This window comes from Uloborus diversus, chromosome 2 (genome assembly GCF_026930045.1).
Source record: "Uloborus diversus isolate 005 chromosome 2, Udiv.v.3.1, whole genome shotgun sequence".
In the NCBI taxonomy this organism is placed as follows: domain Eukaryota; kingdom Metazoa; phylum Arthropoda; class Arachnida; order Araneae; family Uloboridae; genus Uloborus; species Uloborus diversus.
Genome location: NC_072732.1, coordinates 208,137,071 through 208,164,481, shown reverse-complemented (window position 1 = coordinate 208,164,481; position 27,411 = coordinate 208,137,071). Strand labels below are relative to the sequence as shown.

The following is a 27,411-nucleotide window of genomic DNA, read 5'->3' as shown; positions in this document are numbered from 1 at the left end:
GTGCACAAGTAACATTCAAAATTCAGTTGGAGCAGTGTAGACTAAGAAGGATCTTACGTCAAGGAAAAAAAAAAACTAATAGAACTAACCACTAACTGCAGAGAAATGTTTTGGCAAATTAAATATTTGAACAAAGCATCATTGAAAAAGAACTAATACATTCAATATTGACAAAAAAAAGTAAGAATTTTGGATTATGAAAAAATAATCAAAATAGTTCGAATGAAACTATGTACAAAGAAGCTCTACAAAATCAAATGTTAAAAAACGCAAACTTTTTTTTAAAAGTAAAACCCGAGGCATCTAAAACTGTCTCAATAGTTGATTTATCATGTGTTTCGGATGAAGAATACCTATACCCTTTCGGTTTTATATTAATTTTTAGTTTCTCCTGATCACCTTTTCAGCTGTCATTGTATTAATTGATAACGAATATGTATCAGAAAATACCTTCCAGTAGCCAAATTTGACACTAACAAACAAATTAGTCTATTTCAGAACTAATGCTTTGCGGTGGCATTTCGTACTATCAATTAAAATAGATTTGCACAAAGTCAATCTATGCTATAAATTAATCCAAGAACGGACCTAGCAGGGGATCGTGGGGGTCATGACCCCCCCCCCCTTAAGCGATCAAAGATAGCTCAAGTTATGTCTTAAGGACTTGTGTTTCGAAAAATCCGTCTCAGATCTCAATTTGTGATCGAATATTACCTATGATCCCCAACAAAACCAGAAGTTAGAACTGCCCTTGATCTGCATAGTGCAGGAATGCAGCAATAAGTTCAGCATTTGGGAAAAATTTTGTAATAACATTTGACTATACATATTCAGTTTCAACTTAAGAAAAAATATACATTTTCTAAAGTTGACCTTAAATTAATCAAAATTTAAAAAAGAACGAATTCTGTTGTTTCGGATTCATAAATAAAATTTACTCAAAGACAAATATTTTTACTCAAACAGTTACGTAAAATATTATTTATTTTCTTAGAACAATACATTGTGTGGCTAATTAAAGAGATATGATAATTAAATGATTTGTTCTAACGCGTACTTTTACTTTAATAGTTTCTCATATTAATATCTTTTCTCCCTTAGTATAATACGTTTCGTGGTTAATTTATGAGATTCGCTAACTAAATACAATTTTTTCGTTTCTTAACTTTAACCGCTACTTTTATTGATATTTTTCCTTACATACATTTATATGATTTGGGATGAATTAACGACATCTGCTAATTAATTACAATTTGTTCTAACGTGATTTTAACAAGAGTTATTGAAACTTGCACATTGCCAAAATTATGCTCTTAAACTTCTCCTAAAGGCATTTGTTCGCTTTAGTTCTCTTATCTATTAATTCTTCCTTAAATAGTTAGCTAAGTGATTTTTAATGAACCCATGCAAATGACGTTCTCATAGAACATATGTGCACAGCTGAAGTACACGTAACTGGCTGACCCAAATCGATGAATAACTTGATCTTAATGATGTTCTTTTTCATTTCGAACTATAGAAGGATGTAAATTTACCCCTAAAGCAGAATTGATAAGCAAGTCGCGCCATTATGCCTCAACTACGAGTTTGGATGTCTCAATTCGTTATGGACTTGGCGCTCAAATTAAACAGTAGTCTTCTGAAAATGTCATTTAAGGAAAAACTCATAAATTAACCGCAAAACGTGTCTTTTTCGTCCTTTCTTTTTCTTTTCTTCTTCTTTCTTTTTTTTTTGAGGAGGGGGGCGGGGCGGCAACAGAACTGACTAGGGGCCCGCCTTGGCACTCTGCGGCCCTGGTTACAGATACAGTCAAACTCTCGATAGCTCGATGTCCCAAGAAACCGGCTAAAACCTTCGAGTAATCGGTAGTTCGAGTTACCGGAAGTTCTTTTTCTAAATCTTTTCAAGAATATTTTTTATTATCTTTCTTTTCTAGTCATTCAACAACATTATAAGTCACGGGACGATTACAATACTTGGAAGACGTAGCAATTTTAGCAATTGTTGTCCGATGCTGTGACATCAGCAGCAGAGAACTAATTTGTCACTTGCTGATGTTGCCAAAACAAAACCAATATTGCTCAAAATTTGGAGATAACTTCTAGTTGTTGACCAAGATATATATATATATATATATATATATATATATATATATATATATATATATATATATATATATAAACAAAAAAACATTAACTGAAGTAAGTATTATTAAAGTAAGAGTGTCAAAATGTTGCGGTCAGGGATACGGCAATATTAGAGTGATTATAATTACGATTTAAACGAGCTGATATGTTCATCACTGTGATGAACATAAAGGCGTAAAAGGAAGTCATGTGATGACATCAAATGACTTCCTTTTACGCCAATTTAATCATAATAGTGCCAGGGAGTAAGTAAAGAAACACTTTTAATATTTTCGCCCCAAGTTTGTTGCAAACTGAAGAAAAAAGGAAACGTTTTATACAGACTAATTTTCCCAATATTGGACATTTTAACGTGATTCAATGATTATCTTTCTTAATATCGCCAATAGTGTCCAAAATAAAACCAAACTTTTAAAAAAAAACACAAAATTTGTCGCCAAGTTAGCAAATATACTTTGCGACCAAAATCTTGGCGATATATCGCCAAGTGTTTGCCAAATTGTAACACCACTTGAGTTTGCATTGAAATTAACAATGAATTCCCTCCTTGCCCAAAAGGTGTAAAAGACCCCCTTTGGAACATTCGAATGTAACCAAAAGGGAAAGTGCACAACTAGACCCCACTAGAAGTCTACGTACCAAATTTCAACTCTCTAGGACATACCATTTTTGAGTTATGCGAGATACATACGCACATACACAAATACGCACATACACACGTACGCACATACATGTACGTACATACGGACGCCACGAGAAAACTCGTTGTAAATAATTCGGGGATCGCCAAAATGGATATTCCGGGTGTCTATACGTTCTTAGGCATACATTCACGTGTAGTCGGGTTGGAAAACAAAACTCAATATTCATTCGGAGGCGAGCAAAATGGAAATTGAGGCCTATTTTTGGTAGAATTTTTTTTTCGCGAATACAATACTCCCTTTACTTCCTAAAAGGAAGTAAAAACTACTGGTTAGAATGATTGTACTAAGCAAAACAATACTGATCTTAATTCCCACTTTACTATTGGCCCCTATAGATTTGATTCTTAAAGCAGATTTAAGTACCTTGGTTCTCAGAGTGATTTAGGATAAGAATTAAAAAAAGATTAATTGCTGCAAACCGAATATATTATGATATGAAAAATTACTTCAAATCTAAACTTATTAAGGTGAAAAAAAAAGGGTATAACTTTGCACCATTGAGAAGAGATAAAATAGAGGGAGTGCAGACTTTCATTCATGAAACCAGGACTCCAAGTCACGTGATAGATTTTAAAGCAAAGCATTGGGAGAAATCGGGTTTCTTTTGCTTGTTTCACCCAAAACGGGCCAATCATTCGTCGTTGTTGAGTCACGTGACTGGAGTTCTTTGTCGATTGGACTTGCTCCCTCCATTTTAATTCCTCCTCTAAGCTTTGAACTGCATAGATGCTATCAAGATATGGATGTAGTAAAATACATAAAATTGCAAAAGAATAAGATGAGTATGACATGTTATCTGCATGTCCCCTGAGGCCATTTCATTTAAGATCCTAAGTGCAAGACCAACACTGGCAAACGTCCGAGAAGAAGACCAAAAATCAGATGACTGGATTATTTGGAAGGAGACTTTAAAACTATTAAACCTTGAAATTGGAGAAGGCAGGTAAAAAATAAATCCAACTGGAAGAAACTTTTGTAAAGGGCCAGGATCCACAGTGGGTTGTCGAGACAGTGATGATGATGATGGTCAGGACGATTTGATGTTTGAGGCAGTGAGAAACAAAGGGCTGTAAGTGGATATTTTCAAGTTTTGAGTAAAACGCGTTTAAACACAACATCCTAGGTAGGCTTTCATTGAATTTTTTTTCTAAATCATGCTGTATAGCAGCAACTACCAGGGTTACTTGTACCATCACTTGCCCCAAGACAGAAGAGAGGTTCACCTACCATGTGTACTGATTATCTTCAAATTTGTAATTTTGCCACTTACATCCCTTTGCTTCTCACTGCCTCATTTCATCAAATCTGCCTTTTTGCCGACAGGGAATTTTACTACTGGTCTTTCCTTTTTTTATGTTTCCCATATCATCCAAACACAACTTAGATTTATTTAAATGTTTTAAGTGTTTCGATTCGCGAAGTTCATATTAATATCAAGTTGGCAATCTTTTTTTTTTTTTTTCACTTTTCCCTTTTTCTCGCTATATGAACAATAGTAAAAATATCTTCATCTACTGACTTGTATAGCGGACTCTTTGCTTCATATAAGTGTTTTTTTTTTTTTTTTTCATTAATCTAGTAGGTCACCTTCAAGGGGGAAAAGTGGCATCAACATTGCTCGCCAAAAATGGAAGACCCTTCCACCACATCGGTCCGCATCATTTCGCGCATATTTGAGGGTTCCAAGCGGTGGAAGCCGACGCTCCTCACTATATACCACTAATCACGTGAAAAAGGGACTCGGGTCCCGGGCACGTGCGATCCCGCATCGCGGGAGTGATGTCACGTGCATCGTGACGTCATACCCATGAGGGCTCATTAGAAGGGAAGTCCCGAGTTCCAGACCATAAAACATGGCGATTGAAATCGGTCCGTTTGATGAGATTTTTTCGCACGATAAATGGGGAAAATGAGGAGGAACGCAACCGAATTTGCAGAGCCATAAGAGTTGTCTATACGTGAATTTGTTTTTGGAATGATTTCGCTACTTATTTTGATTAAGATCTGGCGCCAGACATCGGGTAAGCAGCTGCGTTTTAGTAGCACAGCCAGAAATTTCTTCTAAGGGAGGTTTTGGTTCACAACTGCCATATCTATCTATATATATATATAAATGGAGTTTGGTAAATTTGTTCCCTAAGAAGATCTCAGAAACTACCCGGCAGATTTGGCTGAAACTTTCACCGTTTGTTCTTTTTGGAACTGGGGAGGTTTGTAGACCAGTTCGAAAAAAATCCGATTGATAGTTCCTTTTTTATTCTAATTTGTCCAAATTTTCGCATAAATGCCCAATATGACGATGAAAAAATACGTGCACATATTAAAATTATGTGTCTATCTAAAGCGCTTATTTTTCTGCTGAAGATGGCATCTGTTAGAAAGTTCTAAGTTGTATGAAAAACGAGTTATGAGCTTCTTTGTTCCATTTTCGAAGGCTTTCCTCAACCCAATTCATTATTTAGTGTATCATCTCAATTCTCAGTTCATAGTTAGAATTGTTGAAATAGTTTTTGTTTTTCGTATGAATGTTTGAGGCTTTTCTCAAGTCAAATCTTAAAGTAACGTTTTCCCCCCAAGATTGGCTAATAATAACTAGATTTGGTTAATTATTTTCCATTTAAACGGAACTTTAGTGTAATTAATGGGTTTTTTTTTATTATTTGTGCTGATTGGATTTTTTAATCATTATCCAATCTAACAGCAGAAACCTCGCCAAAATTTATGCAGAAAAATTTCAGTAGCGGATGCATTTGGCAGTTTTTTCAACTGTCGCGGTTTTTGAAGTCAAAGACTACGCAATTCGCAACTTTAATAAACTATAGGGGGCGCTTCGGTAAAACAAACAAATGCCGGAACTTATAACTTGCTTTAAAGCTTAATGAATATCAGTAATTTTTCATTGTGTTTGTGGGAAGCTTTCTTTTCTATTCCTCTGAAATTACATTACACCACAAACTGTTGTTTGAAGCCTGTAATTTAGCCCAAAGAAAACATGTGGAACAGAATGTTTTACCTTTTTCGGCAGTATTGTTAATCACCGCAAGGTAGCGTATTCGAGCTCTGGAGTTGCGAATAATGTTTGTCAGCTTTCACCATGTAAACAAAATATCGTCAATCAAAGAATCTTTAAAAGCTTTTTTTACTGTAAAATAATCCAGCAACTAAATTAGGTAAATCCATAAACAGCGCAAAAACTTCCATTAATGTGACTTTGCACAAATTCAAACCATCGCCAAATTTTACTACTTATTTTGGAAACATTTCGGATGAAATTGTTTAGCGCCATTTTATGATGACCAAAAGTATCTTAGCATATGGCGACAATATCTCTTTAACAAAAATTAGTAATATAGCGTTTTACAAGGTAAGGAGGGGGAGCATTATCCAAGGTATTCCAAAACGATTCCCGTAAATTCGATAACATTTTAAATCGCACCAACAACTCACAATAATTAAAATTTTCCAAAATAACTAAAGCAAGTTTAAGGGGATCACGGGCGCGCGGCTACATTTTTTTAAACAGTTCGTTCTTCAATAGACATACAGAGAAGGTAAGACTCCATGTAAAAAAAAATAAATAAGTATTAACTGATAAATCTTTTTAAACATGTAAGGTTTAATTTCATATTTCGGAAATTCTTCAAATTTGTATACGCTTAAATTTCGTGTTTTCGTTTCTAAATGAATAATATATTTCTCTTTTTACTTACTGCTACTTTAGTTTTATGAGTAAGGAAGAAGCTCGATTTTAAATCACGTCAAAGAGGTGTGTTTTAAGTTCTTTCACTTAAAACAGAAAACAAATGCAAGTAACGATTGTTTCTCATAATTATTGCTAACCCAGGCAACGCCGGGTAATTTTGCTAGTTGGTATATAAATTTCGTTGGTGTTTTGGTATATGGTGAATTGGTCTATGAATTGGTATATAAACTGCCACATTAGAATTGCTACATGGGTTAAAACAAAGGATTCTAGGGGGATTGACACTAAACCTCCCCCCCCTCCCTCCATCGCGGTGGCACTAATGCGTTTTTAGAAAGCTGTTCTAAAGTTCAGAATTACAGGATTTCAGTCGATACATTTTTCCTGTCAGTTCTGCCTTAAGAACTGACTTAGTAGCTAACTTTCTTTCGTTTATTTTTACATAAATTTTAATCATATAACTAGTATTCTATATACAGTCATCAGTGACTGTTAAGAAAATTTTTGTACATATGTACACTCATTGCTATGAATTTGCTCATCAAAAAATCATAATCATAAAGAAGCAAAATTGTACATATATAAATTTAACATTGGTATACGACAGTGATTAAAAAAGTAAAGCAAAATGATCATTTTTTTCCAAAAAATCTTAAACGAATAAAGCTTTTAGTACCCTGCTCGGTCACCTCTAGAGAGACTGCACAGTGCACAAGTCAATACAGGAGAAAACAAATGCGAAGTAAATTGATGGAAGCGGCAAATATGAGGGAATCCGGCATATGGCCACGGTATTGTTGGTATAGTTTAGCTTCAAACTGGGTTTTATTGAGGACTAGAGCTACCCGCACGGCTTTGCCCGTAATAGAAAATTAAAAGGTCTTTTGTTTCGCCTGTATATTTACAATTAATATATGGTGAATTTTCTAGCCAATTGGCTTGTGTCCATGTTACGGTTACACGTTATGATAATTTCGTAATTTACTCGTCCATCTTATGATAATTTTGTTCTTAAAATTGATATAGAAAAAGAACAACATCGAATTTTCGAAAAATCGTTTCGAGGTGCACACCCCCATGCTACACTAATTTTAGAACTAACTTTGTGCCAAATTTCATGAAAATCGGCCGAACGGTCTCTGTGACGCGCATAGCGTCACAGAGATCCGGACAGAGAGATTTTCAGCTTTATTATTAGTAAAGAAGAAAAACACTACAGGAGCCTTATAGTGTCGTGTTTAGCGCAAAAGTCGTATCTGCCAGCAGAGTCCAAAAAGAAATTGCTATTTGAAGTTTTGAACCTCCATGCTTTAGAAAATTGATATAGGCATTTGATTCACATGCATCTTTTTCAAAAAGTAAATAAATAAATTAATATTTCCCCATTGACAAATGACCATAAAGCATTGTGTTTAGGTGAAATATGACATATGTCACAAAAAACCACTTGGTGGCGGCAGGGGTCGTGGCATTCGAGTCACGCAGGGGTGCCCACCTAGAAGGGGTCATGACGCAGACTGCGCCATTAAAATTTTTAGGGGGGTTTCTTTGAGGGGTATTTTTCTCAATTTTGAGGGGGGCTCTTGCTTTTGGGGGTATTTGCGATATTTAAGGGAGGTGCGCCCTTACCTTTAGAGGGGGGGGGCACTCCTGGGTAGCCCCAATTCAATTTTGATAAAAAGTGCAGGTACGACTTTTATGCTTAGCACGTCAGAGTCTCCTGAACTTATTTTCATGTGAAAATAAACTGAAATTCCGAAATTTGAAAACACTCCGAAGAGTTTGAGCTCCCGTCAGTTCCTATGAGGGTTAAGTCCTGACTTAATATAATTCCATTACGCAGATAATTTGAAAAATGCTAAAAATAGGAAGGAATATACGATAGAACTAATTTATTTCCTCGTGCCACAAGTAATTGAAGGAAAAACAATGGACAAATCCAAAGAAGAAAACTCGACGAAGTTCTCTGAACTTACAGACGCAAGGAGAATGCAAATGAAGAACACTTTCTAAAATATACGTAATCTGGCAACGTGATACGAAGGCTCCTTCAATTCACTTCAGTTCTGTGGTAGGTCTAGAAAATAAGCAGTGCGTAAATGATCGAATAAATTACTTTTCGCATCGGCATTAAATGAAGAAAATAATTATGCATAAAAAGAAAATAGTGAAGGGCTCCGTTATTTTTAAGGAAGTTTTGGCATTTCTATAATCTAATATCCGGGAAAATTCGGTTTTGTTGAAGATTAAATTGACAAAAATAACTAATGTTTTTGACAAGTTGGAAATTCGGAATACTATCACCAGCATTATGATGAAATTTTCCCAAACTTTTCAATAACTATGAGCTAAAGTGGAGGGATCGGTAAGACACCGGGCTAGTAATTGGAGAGTTCTGGGTTCAATGCCAGCCGGTCGAAGATCCTCCGTGTCCACTAATGATGACTGGAGCACGTTAAATATGTCGTGGTCATAAAGTCCTCCACGTGAACCAATACCTCTGGGGGGTGCTGACCCAGGAGTTGTCTCGCATCTGGTTTGATTCCAAATTTCGAAATGTTGATACATGGTGCTTCCATCTATCGTGCGCTGTGTGAACTAATTCGGACTTCCACCTGAATGGTGCTCGTAAAACGGAAGCCGTCCCTCACTGCCATAAATCGACTAGAAATTGCTAATAGGGTTCGGTGATCCAGTGGTATTAGTTACAACAATAAAACTATGATCAGTACATCAGAAGGGGTGAACGTCAACCCCCGAAACATTTGGTTTCCTATTGGAAAAAGAATGCAAATGCAATTTAAATTTAAATTGGATCGAAATCACCTTTTCTTTTTGGTGATTCCCCTCCCATTTCCTCCCATAAATCCCAAGGTGAATTCTCCCAACTGTTTTTTCTTGAACTACTATAATTACGGCGAAACACAAAATACCTAAGCACATTCCTTTCTAAAGTAAAAAAAAAATAGAATGTCTGAAATTAATTAGAAGAAAATGAGAAACCGAAATTAATTAATTATACCGCGGTGATGTTTTCTTTTCACTTGTTAGCTTTCTGCGAATGTATGCACATATATTTACTTAGAGTTAAAAAAGCCGGTAGTGAGAGCAAGATGAAAAAGTAGAAACAACCTCTTTTGCGATGAAACAAAAATAAAAAGGAGCGTGGATAAAAATAGCGTGGAAACCGTGATGTGACATTTAACATTTCATTCTGAAAATAAAAAAAATAATCTACAAACTTTATTCTGAACCGGAGAAAGCAAGAAATGTGACGAAAATTCTTGAAAATTAATTAAACTACCTTTTCTTATTCGACTCATGGGAAAATTGTTAAAATAGTTCAAATATTTTTCTCCAAATCTTTGATGAATCCAGCCTTTACAGTGTACATTTTAGTATAGACGCAAGGGTAATAAACATTTATTACTTGTTTTGAGAATGTTTGCAGAAAGGTGCTGCAAAATTTATGACGTTTGTTTAACAGTATTTGATATTTTCTTAGAGTGATTGAGGAATTATCCAAACACTATGCAACGATATTATCCCTGCGACGCAGTAGCGGATTTCAGGGGGTCCAAGAGGCGCGGGTCCCGCCCCAAAATGATAAAATTGATTTAACTCTCCCATTAAATATACTTTAATTTATTTCTAAATATCACAAATCAAATTCTTTAAAAAACACATAGCATATTTGAATGAAACCATTTTGCTTCCTAAAGGAGTAACAATGGGATCAGACATCAGTATAAATAAATATATTTAACTGGATTTATTCATTGATTTAAAAATCAAAGGTACATCATATCGCGATTTCTCCATTGATTATTCTTTGATAGAATCGGAAATTAACAATGAGGGAGTCTAAAATGCATTTTAAAAGAGCTTGGTGAAAACTTTGTTAGGAAAAATTGTATGAGATGACACTTTTAACTCTTACTCTCCAAAATCTTTATGCGTCCTTGGATGGTTTCAGTCTGTTCTTTATGGGGTTAAAGAAAATCTTTTTAGGCTCTATATGAGGCAGTGAGAAGCAAAGGGATGCAAGTGACAAAATTTAAAATTTGTAGATAACCAGTACACATGGTAGGTGAACCTCTCCTCTGTCTTTAGGCAAGAGATGGTACTAGTAGCCCTGGTAATTGCTGCTATACAGCATGATTTAGAAAAAAAATTTCAGTGAAAGCCTACCAGGAGCTAATCTTTAAACGCGTTTTACTCAAACCTTGAAAATGTCCACTGGCATCCCGTTGCTTCTCACTGCCTCATATGTATACTTGAGTCCGCATATAGACTTATTTTTAAGAATAATGGATATTAATAGAAGTAACTATGAGTATAAAATATCATTTGTAATCAAAAAGACAAATCACTGATCATCAGCGAGTTCTCCACCCGAAACCAAGTCGATCAGTACTTCAACTTTTTTAATTTTAAATTCTTGTCCTTAGTGCTTATACAATCTTAGTGTATATACAATCTGTTAAGAAATTTGTTAATGACATCGAATATTATTAGTACGTTTCATTAACCCAACCAGTGGGGTTGATCGACTCACCTCTGGTTGCTGTGGTTGGACAGAGATCTCCTTGAGGAGACTGAACTTCCTGTCGTAGACGCATCTGTGCAGCTGTCTGTCCAGCATCTGGAAGTTATCCAATGACCGTCGCACCTGCCAGCTCTTTCCGTTGCTGGACACCTGAAGACAGAACCACCAGTCGCCCTTCACCTCGGGCCCATGCTCGTCTCCTCCCTCACACACACTCACCTAAAAATTAAAGACAAATGAATTTTAAAAACACAACAGACTCATGTTTCGACACAAGAAAGAAGAATATGAAGAGATCGGAAATAGTAGCTTCGGGATAAGATTAAATAAATCCTGCGACTACTATATATTAAAAAACGGCTTAAAAATTTTTTCATGGGAGGGCAGGCCTAAGGGCGCCGTGAAGGGTAGGGCCTTCTAAAAAATTCTTTACTCGGCAAATTTTGTCTGACGGTTCAGTAAAGTTATCATGATTCAGAAAAAATTGGAGTTCTAATGGCCAAATTATCATCATTCGGGAAATTTGGAGTTCCATTCGGCCAAATTATCATTATTCGGCGAAGTTTGGAGTTGCATTTGGCCAAATTACCATCATTCGGTGAAATTTGGAGTTACATTCGGCACATTGAGAATTTCCGCCCTTGTAAAAAAATTCAAGTTCGGGGTGCCCCTGCGCATACCATCGTTTGTATAGAAAGACAAGACAATGTTAATGCATTTGTAAACTTATAACTTACAGATCCCTTACTTACTTTCAACTTTTATCGGATAGTTGAAGCAAAATTTCTGTTGTAACGAAAGGCTTCTGAGGTCTAAACTAGCTGACTCGTGCACAGTATTCGCGCTAGAAATTTATAGCTCTGATGTAACCATACCGTATTTAAAACTTAACACATTGCTTGACGTAAAAAAGCGATAATTTTGACGTCTTACATTTTATACGCAAAATGTTTGCTTTGAAAAAGCTTTTATCTTCTATGGCAGACCGTCCGAACAATTTTTTGATCCCTGGACTATTCGATTGAGAGCCGAACGCTCTCCCGACTGAGCTGTGTGTCTCTCCCTTTAACAATGCACGCTCAAGTTTTCGCTTTAATCGAACAAATCCATCCATTATTATTATTTTTTGAGCAATCACGATTGCTTATGTGTTCTCATTTGACCGTTTTTGAGGTCCGTGCCTTTTTCAACTTGGACCAGAAGCCTCTGCAGCACCACCGCCCACTGTCCTCTGCTGGCGGCGCGGCTGCTCCGGTCCTGAGCTATCCGCTTCTCCTGGTCGGAGGCGTCCATGTCCTACACACACGCACGTTCACACACATACACACACATGACTTCACACACATACACTCACACACGCCTACGTGCATACACACAGGTCAACGCACACACACAAGCCTACAAACTTACACACACAACTACGCACACGTAACCACCCAGGAGGAGAGGCAGGCTTGGGGGGGGGGGGGGGACAGGAGCTGTTTCTAGAAAAAATAACTCCAATGAGTAGGGTCCTGTCTCAGTTCGTGATTGCGAAAAACATAATTTGAATTCAAAATTTCATAATTCAAATTAATTTTCTTTTCTTTTTAAGTGAGTTTTTTTTTAAAGTAAAAATGAGTAAAATGTGAGCTATTTGCTCATTTTTCACAGAAAGCGGGGAAAACAATCTTTAAATCATATCTTACTTTTGAAGTTTGATAGTGCATTAAGGAAGTTATGGCGCTCTCTCTCTCTCTCTCTCACACACACACACAAAAAACCACCTTTGGAAGAAGAGTGCCACAGTACGAAATTTTTAATTTTCTTTTTTTTTCGCTTAAAGGGCCTTCAAATGACGTTATCTTCTTTAGAAAATAACGACAGGTTTTTTGTTCCACTATTAACCACTGGAGAGCCCAGAAAACTTACTTTTCGTAATGCAAATTGCCTGAAGATTTCAACTTCAAACGCTTCTCTTGCAAAACTTCATTTCTTCGTATTGTGGCACTCTTCTTCCAAATGAACGATATGATGACATAGTGGTTTTAACAAACATTTCGTAACAGCGAAATGACTTTTCTGGCACCTTTCATTAAAACGAGATTTCGCTGTGTATATAGCCTGCAGATACTGCTTTCTATTTTTAAAAAAAAAAAAGAATGATGTAATTTGGTGAAACATGTCATCGATTTGTATTCCACATTTTTTTCACCACGATGACATTTACAAAATTATAAGGTAAAAATGCCCAATGACTCAAATTTCAGTTTTTTTTTGGTTATAGTGTCCTCAAATTATTTGCTGAACTGAAAAGTTTCTAAATCTTCAATCTCTGCCCTTTCATTAACTTGTAGACATTTTGACGCGTTTCGTAAGCAAACTGAAACATTCTGGAGCATCCAAATGTCTTGTGCTAGAAAAAAATTTTGTAGCCTTCCGATCTTTTTTTACAGATAGAAAGGCTGTGTCACCAACTTATTTAGAATTAAAGTATGCATTATGTTCAACAAAAACAAATGAACTCTGTAAAAGTTGTTTCTCTGACAACACAGTGTCGGTGGAAGGAAAACAACTTATCCTCGCTTTCACAGAAATATGTTTATCTGTAGGAACTTAGCAAGCTGTCTAGATACAGATTTCTCAAGGCCGCCATAAAATAGGTCTCTAACAAATATTGTCCACAATAAAGCGAACACTACATGTTACCATCATATTACATTCTAGCTGTACAACCAACCCTCCCACAATTCTGTGCCCACTACGAACAATGCCAAGAAACGTAGCAATATTTATTGATTTAATTACAAATCTTCCGTTTTTAAAATATTTCACGTTCGTTTTATTTGGGAACACTTTTATTTAAAGCTTAACTTTTAAAGTACACTTCAAATACTTCTTAAGCGTACGTTTAAATAAATTGCTCAAATATTTCTTTTGAAACAATTTCTTTTCAAAATGTGCCAAATATCAAAATGCCACTCTTCTGACGTGGAATTTAAGCATCTCTCATCTTGTAAAAATTATGCAGTAGATATTCATGTGACGGCAAACTGACCAGATTTCCGTTGCAATGAATTATTCATTGAAAAATGGCAACAAGAGACGAAAAAATTTCATGACATTTTGAGCTTGCATTCGTTGCTTTCACTGAATTCAAGGTCGAAATAGAGAACCCGTCACCCCTTTAGAATAAATTCATAAACGATATAGCACATACATAAAAGATGAACATCCAATATCACCTAATGCTTATTCAATGAATATAGGAAACGCACAAGCAGAAATTTTATTGGTTATTCAGAATTGTTTTTTTTCTTTTCATTTTTTTTTTTTTTTTTTTTTGCAAAAGCACACGCAGACACTTTATTGCCCCCTTAAGGGTACCAAAGTAAGTCAAATGGCACTGTCAGGAGTGCCACAGAGTGCCACACAGAACTAAATGGCACCTTTAAAGGTCACATAGAGGAGCTATAAGGTGTCAATTGGCATCGTGTTGGAAGTAGCATTGTTGCTATAACATTTTATTTAAAAACTTGCCATATGCAACCCACAGTTTTAGCAGTGGGTGTCTGGTTTACAACCATCCAAACTTATACCTTTATAGTGTAACGCAAAAATATTCTGCACACATTATTCGTTATATATGTTATTAAAATCTGTACATTATACGTTCAATGACAGGTATTCCATTCTTTCTATTTTTAAATAGTTTGTCCTAAACGTGCATATCACATTGCATTTATCATTCTCAAAGCGAATGCTCAAGGCAAAGTCATACGTGTAAAAGAAAAAAAAAATGAATGAAAAAAAGGAAGAATAGTTCCCCATTCCATTACACTTGACTGAAATAGTAACGTTGATCCAAAAGCCGTAGACGGAATCCTCAATTAAATTTCGTCCAGTTACATTTCTATTTTTCTTTTGTCTCTACGTGACATTTAATCCTTTGGTTTACACGACACAGCTTACAGGTTGATGGCATAAAGCACAAAGTACGCTGTTTTTCCCAAAGGAAACAGATTTTCTTTCTTTTTGTTCTAAATAATGTACGAAAAAATGACAAGAGAGAAATGAAGAGATATAGAAAGTAGAGGAGGAAGTTCAAAATCCTCTAGTGAAAATGAAATTTAAAATAGTATTTCACAAAAAAATAGATGCGTTTTTGAACCATTTATGGATAGAAGTTTTTGTACACGCGTAAAATGAAGAGGCGAGTGTAAGAAAAAGTTACGTTGCATCTTTGTTGTTGTTTTTGACTTGTCCATTGTTAACAGGTAATATGTAGAGATGGGTGCTATTGTGTCAGTATAGAGAGGTTGGACTTCTTAATTTGATTACAGACAATACATCATAAGAAAGATGTACAGACGGCAGATCCGGCTCCTGGGGTAGGCGACCTAGGCGGCCGCCTAGGACGGCAGATTTTAGGAGAGGCAAATTTCGGAATTGAAATAGTTTTTTTAAAAGTATGTATATCAGTTTCAGCACCATAGATTCACTACTTCAATGCTAAAAAATAATAATAATAAATAATTTAGAGAGTGTACCAGTGATTAGACATGCAAAGCATAGTTCGGAATTTAACTAGAAATTCAATTTAATTTTAGCGGCGGCAAATTGCGTAATTTATAAAATATTATTTTCTGTTACAATGACAAAAGATTCACTATTTTAATGAGAAAAAAGATAACTCAAAGTGTGTACCAGTACTTGGATATGCAAAACCCAGTTTGGCATTTAACCAGAAACTCACTTTATTTTTTTGTATTTCATTAATGTATTATTTTATGTTATTATTATTTTTTTAATGGGGGTAGGGGGTGGCCCTTTTCAATATTGCCTAGGGCGGTAGAATTACTAGAGCCGGCCCTGACAGCCGGAAAAGAGGAAGTAACACCCAGGGTACCGAAACCACGACTTTGGGCATTCGAAGCGAAACTTCTACCACAGTGCCAGAAGATCCGTTACATTTGTATACACGATCATGTAAATCAGTGGTTCACAATCGATGGTACGCGAAACCCTGAGGTATACAAAAATCTGTGAGGGATACGCGGTTAAGTAGCAAAAAGTATTCGAAATTACATTAATAATGTCAGAATTTAGCTGTGACAAAGGTTTGAGTAATATAGTTGAATCGCGAAAATTCGGCCTAATGTGGACCAAAAACTGGCTGAGTTTTTGAAAATGGCGGGTGTGATCGGGGATGGGCTGAACAACAGTGTTATATCCGTGGGTTTTTTTCTCCCTGCAACGGTGAGACCGAGTTTTTGGAAATCGGCCGGTTTATCGAATGCCGAATTTTTGAAATTCTACTATACATCACGTGATCCTACATTGAAAGAAAAATATTTCCATGCTTCAATGGTGCTCAGCCTTTTCCCCCCGGTGGGCCGCATGTCACTTTAGGATGAGCCTTGCGGGACAGAGCACATATAAAAATTAAATATGATTTTTTTTCTAGATGTCATAGCAAAACTGAATTAAAATATTGTAAAAGGTTTTGAACCCCTGATGTATAATGGTGTTTTTTAATGGAAGTGTAAAATTGAATTTTTCACTTCCATAAAATATCAGTATCTACATAAACATTTCAATGTTACACTTACTTCCTTAAAACAGTAGCATATACAAGATCATCTCAATGTTGTTAGTTACACTTCCATAAAATAACACCACATATATGATCATCATCGTAACTAATAATAAAGCTGAAAGTATGTGTGTCTGGATCTCTGTCTGCTACGCACATAGCGCCTAGACCGTTCGGCTAATTTTCATGAAATTTGGCACAAAAATAGTTCATAACATATGGGTGTGCACCTTGAAGGGATTTTTCAAAAATTACATTTTGTTCTTTTTCTATGCCAATTTTAAGAACATCTTACCGAGCAAATTATCATAAAGTGGGGGAACAAACTACCATAACGTAGACGAGCAAATTACAATAACGTGGACGAGCAAACTAACATATGCGACCATGGGCGAGCAAATGAACAAAGCAAATTGGCAAGAAATTCACCATCCATTTATTTGTAAATGTACAGGCAAACCAAATGACCTTTTAATTTTCTACTACGCGCAAAGCCGTGCGGCTACCGCTAGTAAAATATAAACAAGTGTCACATAGTATACCACTACAAGTAAAATTTACGAACGAGAAAAATATTTTCTTACGTTACTGAAACAAAGAAATTAAAAGAAATCATAAAAGTTTTTCAACAGAAGTAGCAAATGTCCTCAGAAAATCCTTTCGCGAAGATAAACGCGCTTTAACACCCCATCTCGCAAACGACGACGATATTTACTGCATTCCTTTTTCAACGCGAACGTTTAGAGCACTGACAACGCTCAAGAATAATCGACTATAATACATTTTTTCATCTCTCACCATCCAACTCCCATCTCAGAAAACGAATTACATCAAAAAAAAAAAAAAAAAGCAAGAAAGAAAAGAGTGAAAAGAGATGAAGCTATCTGCATGCTCTCCAGTATAAACACTGCACATGGAAGTCATTTTTAAAACTTCTCACGCGTGAGAACGAGAACTTTTTGCCCATCTCGGAACTTAAGTTTGTGTACATAGGATGCTTTCGTTCATTTTTTTCTCTTGAAACGTGTTGATTTGAAACTTGACACACACATAGGAAATGGGATAGAGTTATTCCGAATATGAAGTGGTTTTGACATGGGTCAAAGGATGCAGTACTATTTTAACGATTGGAGCGAGATTTAATATTGGGACGATGCATTGGAGTTTGGTATACAGTCGACTCCCGCTACAACGCGATTCAACTTACGCGAAATGGCTATAACGCGAATTTTTCACGAGTTTCGAATTTTAGAGCTAACGCAAATTTTTCGTCTACAACACGATTTTTTTGGAAGGAAGTATCGTCTTTGTTATTGGCTACGAAATATTGATTTCGTGATTGTTATTACATCCCTTTAAGCATCACTGACAGTGAAAGTTCCCACACCAAACTAGTCTACGCATCACGTTGTTAATGCATCAAATAACCGCTCAGCATCTTTCATTCTTTTAATTCTTAATATTTAAGTGGATTTAATATAATGGCATCTTAGTGGCACCTTCATCTAAAATTTGTGAAGATGGGAAGAAAAACTACAAAACGCCGACGGTAGTGCGACAATAAGTATGAGTGAATCTTCCATGCGTACAATTAAAAGTCAAAACAAAAAGATATCCGTAAAAGTTCAGAACTTAGTTTCAATATTGAAACTTGCAGCGCAGTCTAGCAAAGTAAATATTACGAGAATGGAAGCTGTCCTTGCATAGTGGGTTAAAGAGATCAGGAAGAAGGGCTGTTGCCTTAAATTGAAACGTTATAAAAGAAAAGGCGGAGCAACCGTATTTTAAAATGTATTAGATAACGATCTGATCATGGAGCATAAATCATCATTATCTTTACTTTTTAGCTCCTAAATATTGCAACTGTATGTACTATAAAGTTATATTATAGTGCAACATTTTATAATTACTAAATACCGTGCGTACCGTGTTGCTTTATTTTATGTCTTTCTCTCTTATTGATCATTCATTTTGTGCATCTTTAAGTATATTTCATGTTGAATAAAACAGTTTATTTTTTTAAAAATACATTAAAAGTTCAGTTCTATATGTAAGAAACTAGTGTATAGCTGAGGAATGTTTGAAAGCAGTTTAAGGGTTGTTTATAAGTGTCTAAAAGAATGTGGTATGGTTTTAAAAAGATAATATTCATATATTTTCCCACAACGCGAATTTTCGACTTACGCGAGGAGTCTTGGAACGCACCCCTCGCGTAAGTCGGGACTCGACTGTAAAACAATTATGTAATATAATATAGGAAAGCAATAAAATAGGAGAAGATATTTCAAAATTCAAAAAAAAAAAGGGGAGGGGGAGGGAGAAGAAAAGAAAAAAAACGAAAAAAAAGGAAAAAAAGAAAGAAAATAAAAGAAAAATAAAAAAGAAAGAAAAGGAAAGAAATAAATGAAAAGAAAAAGAAAGAAAGAAAGCAGCGGGAGACATAAAAGAGGTTAGTAAGAAAGCGATATAACCTTTTTTTCCATGATAATGTAATAAAAAATACAAAAAAAGATTTCTCACATTTTATATCTTCACAAAAATTCATTTTTCAAATTCCTAAAATCGTTGACAATTTTAAAACAAAATTATTTTTAGTGTATTCTCTCGACATAGTTCAGATGATAAAGTCAAGAAAAACAGGTATTGGTTCAAATTTTAAAGTTCTATGTGATACGAAGAAATAAGTTAAATGAATTTAAATTTTAATTGAATCACTGTGTTAAGTAACTGATGTAAGTTCTAAGATCCTTGATTAAAAAAAGGAAATTAAAATAATATGAAAATAAACAAAATACGAAGATTGATTAAATAACGGAAAAATTCAATTACTGTTTTAAGAAAAAACTAAGGACATGCATTAAAAGCTCTACTAAGAAAACAGGAGTCATAAAAACGCGTGTATAATTGACATTATTGTTTTTGTAACTTTTCTGTACCATAAGTAGTACTACACATTTCTTTTAAACCAACAAACCAAGTATTGATTGAAGTGTTGTATTATAGAAGTATTTATTTTCGCGAACAGTGAGTTTTGAAAAAATGAAAATGGTTATTTAGAGAGAAATATTTCGCGTGGCTCAAGTTTTAGCAGTTTTGACCGGATTGATCGCGAAAATCAACGCAAACTATTATTGCTTTTCTGCATAATATCCGAACTAATTTTTTTAAAAATATCTTCTTGTAGACAAACTCTTGAAACACGTGTTTTTATGTTTTTTTTTTTTTTACATAGCTAAAAGTTTTGGATTGCTATGTATTGTACTCTTGTTGGATCTAAATTAGGAAAGTAAAGCAAAAATTGTGCACTATTTCCCGCTAATTACGACTCTCTCCTATCAGGTAAAATTTTGGCAATAATTGACCAATATCAAAAAAATTCAATAAAAAGACAGATCAAATTGAGAAGCTTCCCAAGGTAAAGCAAACTTCCTGTACTTTTTCTGAAAAAGCAAGAAACTCGCATCATATTGCGAAGTCTAACCGCGCGATTAGGCAATTGAGAAGTCAATGATTTGAGTAGTTGTATCTACTACTATAGTATTCCAAACAACAACGTAGCCGGAAAGGTAGACTCTGTTTTGGACTTTCTTCCTTGCTTGGAAAATAACAGGCAATTGCAAAACAACAGAGCATATCGTGAAGGAATTTTACATTCCAGGGTAGAGAAAAACCGCATAGAGGTTTTTCAACTGTTTGTGCTTTGTTCATATTATTTTGCGCTTTTTCCATTCAACTTGAAATTAAATTTGAAAAAAAAAATATTTTTCTTGTTTCTGAAAAGTTCCAGTGTTTACAATCAAGGATTGCAGTCAAGTGATTATCGGAATCATCAGTCAAGTGATTATCAATCGGATATTCGTTTGTCGGAAAGTAAAAATTGGGCATGTGTGGGTAACAGTTCAATACATTTTCATAGCAAAAAAATAAATAATAATAATAATAAAATAAACAAGTAAATAAAAAGTTTTTAAAAAATTAAGTATGATTTTTTTTCATCTTCCTGGCAAATAAAAACCTCAGTGTTTCTCCAGGAAAAAGACACCTCATTATCAAACTTTGCATTGATCTGTGTATTACATATAAGTATTCACGAGAATGGCTCAAGGTTTAGAGCTCTGAGCGGTTTTTGATCCTTACAACCTTTGGCTCGACCTCAAACGTTAAACAGTTTTTGTTTTTGATAACATTTGTAACGTTATGCATGAAATTTTGAACCATCACTCAAAACTAAATACTATAATTATGTTTTTAAAAAAACTAAAACCTACTGAAAGCAGTTCCTAAATCTGTTTTTTTACCTCTCTAAAAACCGTCAACAATATGAAAAATAAATATGTCACAATGCAAACTACCGTCCTTTTGGAATTGCGACTTTAAAAAAAGAATGAAAACAAAGAAAAGGCTTAGCGAAAAGAAAAAAAAAATGGAAGAAAAAGTCAAAGAAAACAGTTCATTCAGATCAAAAAATTCTATTGTCCTTGTAAGTCACTGTACCGTGACTCGTTAAGACGAAAATGAAAAACTTGTGATAAAGAACAAAAATAAAACTCCTGCATTCGATTTAGCAAGAAAGAAATGGCGTCAGACTACGATTCATATGTCACGGTGTTCCATTGTGTGTGGAGTCATCAACATCCAGTTGGCCCGAAATATCACTCTCACCTTCCATTCTTTTCCTGTGGGCTTTTCTCCCCAGTTCTGAGGGAAATTGAGGTAAGAGTGGATATGGAAATGGGGTCAATTGTGGAAATGTGTTGACAGCAGCAGTTTATACTAAAAATTTTAACAGATAATAATTTATCTGCTCAACATAGGGTGCAAACTTGCCCATTGTTGACACATTGGAATCACTTGCACTTTCCCTTTTTATTTCTCTAGAACTTCCCTCCAGCTTTTAGTAAAATTGAAGTAAGAGTGGATATGGAAATGGGGTCAATTGTGTAAATGTGTTGATAGCAGCAGTTTTTATCAAGAATGTTTTTGGATAAAAATTTATTTTCTCAATTTGGGGTGCAAAACTGTCCAACGTTGTAAAAAATAAATATGAAGAAGCATAAGCAAAAGTTTCAACAATTAAAATAGGTAAAATTTTAGATCCTGTGTTTTCAATTGTAATCAATCTCACCTTCTATTCTTTCCTGTGGGCTTTTCTCTTTAGTTCTGAGGGAAATTGAGGTAAGAGTGGATATGGAAGTGGAAATGTGTTGACAGCAGCAGTTTATACTAAAAATTTTAACAGATAAAAATTTATTCGCTCAAAATGTGGCGCAAACCTGCCCATTGTTGGCGTTTAAAAAATGAAAAAAAAAGAAGAAATATAACAAAAAAGTTTAGCAAATTGATAAAATTTAGAAAATGTTAATCTTATTAGACTATGTAATTCCAATTTGAATCACTTGCACTTTTCTTTTTTATTTCTTTGGAATTTTCCCTTCAGCTTTCCGTAAAATTGAAGTAGGAGTGGATATGGAAATGGGGTCAATTGTGTAAATTTGTAGATAGCAGCATTTAATATCAAGAATGTTATTGGATAAAAATCTATTTTCTCAATTTTGGATGCAAAACCAAAGAAATATCAGTTGCCAAACTGTCCAATGTTGGATTTAAAAATAAATAAATAAATAAATAAGAAGCACAAGCAAAAGTTGCAACCAATAAAATCGGTAAAATTTCAGACCTTTTGATTTCAATCGGAATCACTCTCACCTTTCATTTTTTCCTGCGGGCTTTTCCACCCAGTTCTAAGGGAATTTGAGGTAAGGACAGATATGGAAATGGGGTCAATTGTGGAAATGTGTTGACAGCAGCAGTTTATACTAAAAACTTTACCAGATAAAAATTTATTTTCTGAATTATAGGAGAAAATTCTGCCCATTATTGTCGTTAAAAAAAATGGGAGGAAAAAAGAAGAAATATAATAAAAGGTTTCAACATTTAAATCGGTAAAAGTTAAAAAATGTTCATCTTATTAGACGTTGTGATTTCAACTGGAATCATTTTCACCTTCCTTTTTTTTTTCCTATGAAGTCCCCCCTCCCCCCCCCCCCCCCCCACCCGGATTTAAGTAAAATTGAAGTAAGAGTGGTTATGGGAATGGGGTCGTGGTGACAGTAGCAGTTTACACCAAGAATTTTTACGGATGAAAATTTATTTTCTAAATATGGGGGGTTCCAGTGTTGTATTTAAAAAAGAAATAAATAAATAAACAGAGAAGAAGCATAGCTAAATGTTTTAAAGCTTCCAAGAGATAAAATTTAGAAATGATAATTCTTTCAAACCCTGTGATTTCAATTGGAATCACTTTCACCTTCAAGTCTTTTTCTGTGGATTCCCCCCCCCCCAGTTCTGAGGGAAATTGAGGATAGAGATGATGTGGAAAGGGGGTCAATTGTGAAAAGGAGTCGACAGCGGTACTTCATAATAAGAGTTTTACCAGATCAAAATGTATTTTCTCGATATAGAATGCAAAACCGTCCATAACTAACAGAAGAAAAAAAAAACATAACAAGCATGAATATAAGTTTTAACAATTAAAATCGGTAAAATTTAAAAAATATTAATCCACCTAGATACTGTGGTTTCAGTTGTAATCACTCAAATCTTTTTGTTTTCTCCTTGCAGTTGTTCCGAGGAAAAATGAGGTACACTGTTAAAACTACAGGTTGCATTCGGCACCTTTCAGGGGTGAAACGCTTGTTCACCAGCGGCACCCAATACGGAGCCGAAATTTCACCTCTAACTAGGGTGAAAAACAGGCACCTTTCAAAAAGTAGGCAGCCGGGGTGAAAAGAATGAACCTTCGGAGAGAGAAATGGCACCCTTACTGTAGATCCTCCCCCCCCTCCCCCGTATTGTGTGCGTTTTTGAATACAGTTGTGTATTTTTCTTTTTTTAATAGTTTTGTTTTGATTCATGATAGTCTACGTTTTGCACACTTTTCACATTGCATGAATTCAGTACTGGAAATGATTAAAACTTGTAATTACAGCATTTGACCATATTTCAGAGTTTTCAACACAGTTAAGAAGTGCTCATTGCTTTAATTCATCTGATCGTTCTCTACATCAGTGTTTCTCAACCTCTTTTGACCCACGGGTCGGTAAAAACAAATGAAAAACATTGAGGAACTGTGAAATTTTTATCCTTTTCTTAAAAATAAATAAAATAAATAATAATTATTATAATAACTCTCGGGGCGGTAAAAAACTTGTGAAAAAATTCTGCGTACTGAGTTTTTTTTTTTTTTGTTTTACAAAGTAATATTAAAGATGAATAAAACAATAAATATCTACAGACTTTATTTGGTATCAAAGAGTTGTCACAAATATATTTAAAGTTAAAGACGAGTAATTATTTGAATAATCATAGTTAAGTTAATGATCATTTGTGAGAAATAACCGCACCGAAAGTAAAGTGTAGGTGTACTTATGAATTATTTACATGAACAGCCAAAAATATTCTGGGATATTAAAGTTACGATAAAACAAAATCGTTTCTCAAAGGTTCAACATTTCAATCAAAATAACAATAAAATAAAATGCGCATAAAATTTTTCGACAGTTAAAAATTTAAAGAAACTCCTAACACTATCGAATAACCGCTAACAGGAAATGATTCAAACACTTGAACGAAAAAGCAAAAGAAAAAGATAGACGGAGAGAGATTCTTTTTTATTTTTTGCACTCGCTACACGAAGCACAAGAATCATTTTTATTTAGGTTCTCACTTGTTGGTTATTGAAAATATCATTGCGGTTACTATTTCGGTGATTAAATGTTGCATATCGAGAACTCAAGAAAATAATGATAGATACATTTAGTAGCGTTTTGTGTGAATGATGGAATTTTCGCGATAGTAACGGTAACCTGAAAATAAACAACTAACGGTATTACGGTATCGTAACGGACTAACGGTAACTGAAAAGCATTAAACGTACTTTTAACTATGTTTGAAAGCCCTAAAAGCTACAAAGTGATCAAAAGCTGTACTTACTTGTTATTTTAAAGAATTATCCTACAAAAGTTGAGATTTAATCCAATAGTGTACTTCATTCAATGTGAAAGACGTAGAAGCCACGCGTAGTGCAACCTATCATTCGTCCGCCATATTGAAGTGGTTGAATGGTGAATGTATGCCGGAAGCGCATGCGCCAGCAAGTCATTTAGCGATTGCTTGCTGTTTTGGCACCCCTATCTACGACTGTCTGCTACTTTCGCACCTCTGCTTTACTTCCTGGCCAATATGGCACCCTTGGTCACCATGCTTTCACCTTAGGGGGAATATATTCACTCGTCTGGAACCTCTAGTTATAACAGTGTAAGGAATGAGATGAAAATGGGACAATGGTGGAAATACTTCGCCAGCGACAGTTTATAATAATAATAATTTTAAAAAAATAGATCAAAAATTATTTTTGGAATATAGGGTGCAAAACTGACCATTATTGACAGAGGAAAATAATAACACAGTACGCATAACTAAAATTTTAAACCATAAATATTGGTAAAATTTAGAAAACGTTAATCCTTTTACACTCTCTGGTTTCAGAGGGAATCACTCTCGCCTTCTATCACTCCCCCCTCTCCTCCCTCACTTTCATCTAGTTCCGCAGGAAACTGAAGTAAAATTGAATATGAAAATGGGCTCAAAAGGGAAAATATTTTGACAGCAACAGTTTAACCTAAGGATTTTACCAGACAAATTTATTTTCTCAAGCTATAGGACAAAAAAAAAGTGACGATCATTGGCAATTAAAAAGAAAACAAAAGTAAACCAAAAGGTTCAAACAAAAAGCTAAATCAAAATTAGTAAAGTTAAAAAAAAAAGCTCAATAAAGTTCAATTTTAAAGGGGACATTTTCCCGTCAAATTGTAAATTTTGAACAAAACTGAAGTTTCTGGGTATCTTAAGTTTTTGCATTTAAACAAATGCTTAACTTTATCAAGTTTCTTTCTGGAAACAAGAAGACAAGCATAAAAGATTTCAGACAACCAAGGTTTGAAAATATCATGATAAATTCCAAAATACCACGAGTATCCGATGGTTTGTTGTCCAGTTTTTTTTCAATTAAGCTAAATTTTTCAAGCTAAATCCTTAAAATAGTAACTGCGTGCTCAAATCACTGTAGTCTACTTTCCTGTATTAATTATAGACTTAAAACAAATGTCTCTTTCATTGTTAATTTGCATATACTATCATATAGATGATACAACTATATGGAAACATAACTATCATATGAATGCGCTCAAAACAAAGTTATAGAAACATGAGTTAATAATTTCGTTAATGCCATGTAAGAAAGTACACTCTTGTGAAAATTAATGGAATCAATTTGGGAATTTTTAATTTTCGAATTTTTTTGGGTTTTTAACCTTTGTTTATAATAGCTGTTTAACCTACCAGTTGATTAGGCGCTATAACCTCACGTTTTTTCATCACAAATATTGTGTTTTGTTTCAGTGTTATAAATTTCCACGCATTTTTGCTGTTTTTTCTCGATCCGGTCACTTTTTACCTTTTTGTTAACCAAGGACATTTCTCCACGGAAGAGGCAGGCCATTGTGACATTGAGTGAAAATCTGATAGCACAACAAAAGAAAAAATGATTTGTGCTTTGCTAAAAACATGGTTTAGAGATCAAGAATACAAAGAAAAGTGCAAATTTCTAGTTGACTCTATGCGCAGTAGAGTGAAAAATGGTGCTGGACAAAAAAAAAAGGGGGGGGGGTATACTAAGTGGTGATTTTGATTTCATAATTAAATGATGTAAATAAAGGTGATTTTGTAAAAAAATGGCTCGATTCTATTAATTTTCACCAGGGTGTAACTAGTAAATGATATTACTGATACATTCGTCTACAATATTAGAAATAGATGATACAACATGTTAGTTTTTAGTTAGTTTTAATAATCATAACTTTAAATAATAAAAGAATAATTTTAAAAAGATTAACAAACATAATATTTAAATTACAAATGAGGTAGTGAGAAGCAAAGGGATGTTCGTGGGAAAATTAAAAATTTTGAGATAATTAGTGCAAATAGTAGGGGAACCTCTCCTCTGTCTTGGGACAAGAGATGGTACTAGTAGCCCTGGTAGTTGCTGCTATACAGCATGATTGAGAAAAAAAATTCAATTAAAGCGTAACTAGGATTTTATCTTTAAACGCGTTTTACACAAAACTTGAAAATGTCCACTTACATCCCTTTGCTTCTCACTGCCTCAAATGTCGTAGAGGGCAAAATAAATATCTGGTCTCTAGTCCCTCAGACATCATGATATTTTCAAAATAATTCGGATATAAACCATGCTTTTGATCAGACCGAACTTTGCAAAGACCAGGACAATTAAATAAAACGCAGCAAAACAAAACCAAGCATCCAAAATTTACTTACAGACTGCCCCTGTATGAAAACTCTTCAAGAAAACCATCTGCGGTGCGCGTTACCTTCCGAGCCACTGAACAAACTGATGGGAGGAAAAATCTCAAGCATCTGACGAAGGAGAAAAAGAAAAACCAAAACACGAGAGTCATAGTTTCCCCCTTCGGGTGGAATAACGAGCGATGCCGAGTGTCTTTCCGAGCCCGCAACAACTATCTTCGGCAGGCATCGGCAATGAAGTGTCAGTTGTCGGGAACAGTCGCGCGCCGAAGTTAAGATAACTCGGTCACACTGTAGCAGGCGGTAAGGACTTTTCCTGGCATTCGTGACAGGGAGATGGCACTGGTTG

At 34.8% G+C, this 27,411-nt stretch overlaps 1 protein-coding gene across 1 annotated transcript in view; it reads right to left on the bottom strand.

The window, feature by feature from the left end:
- LOC129216779 (rho GTPase-activating protein 32-like) overlaps positions 1-27,411 on the bottom strand; it is a 250,038-nt gene that overhangs the window by 58,045 nt on the left and 164,582 nt on the right. The window contains 1 exon segment of the mRNA XM_054850994.1: positions 11,114-11,323. Within this exon segment, the coding sequence (XP_054706969.1) occupies positions 11,114-11,323 (210 nt within the window).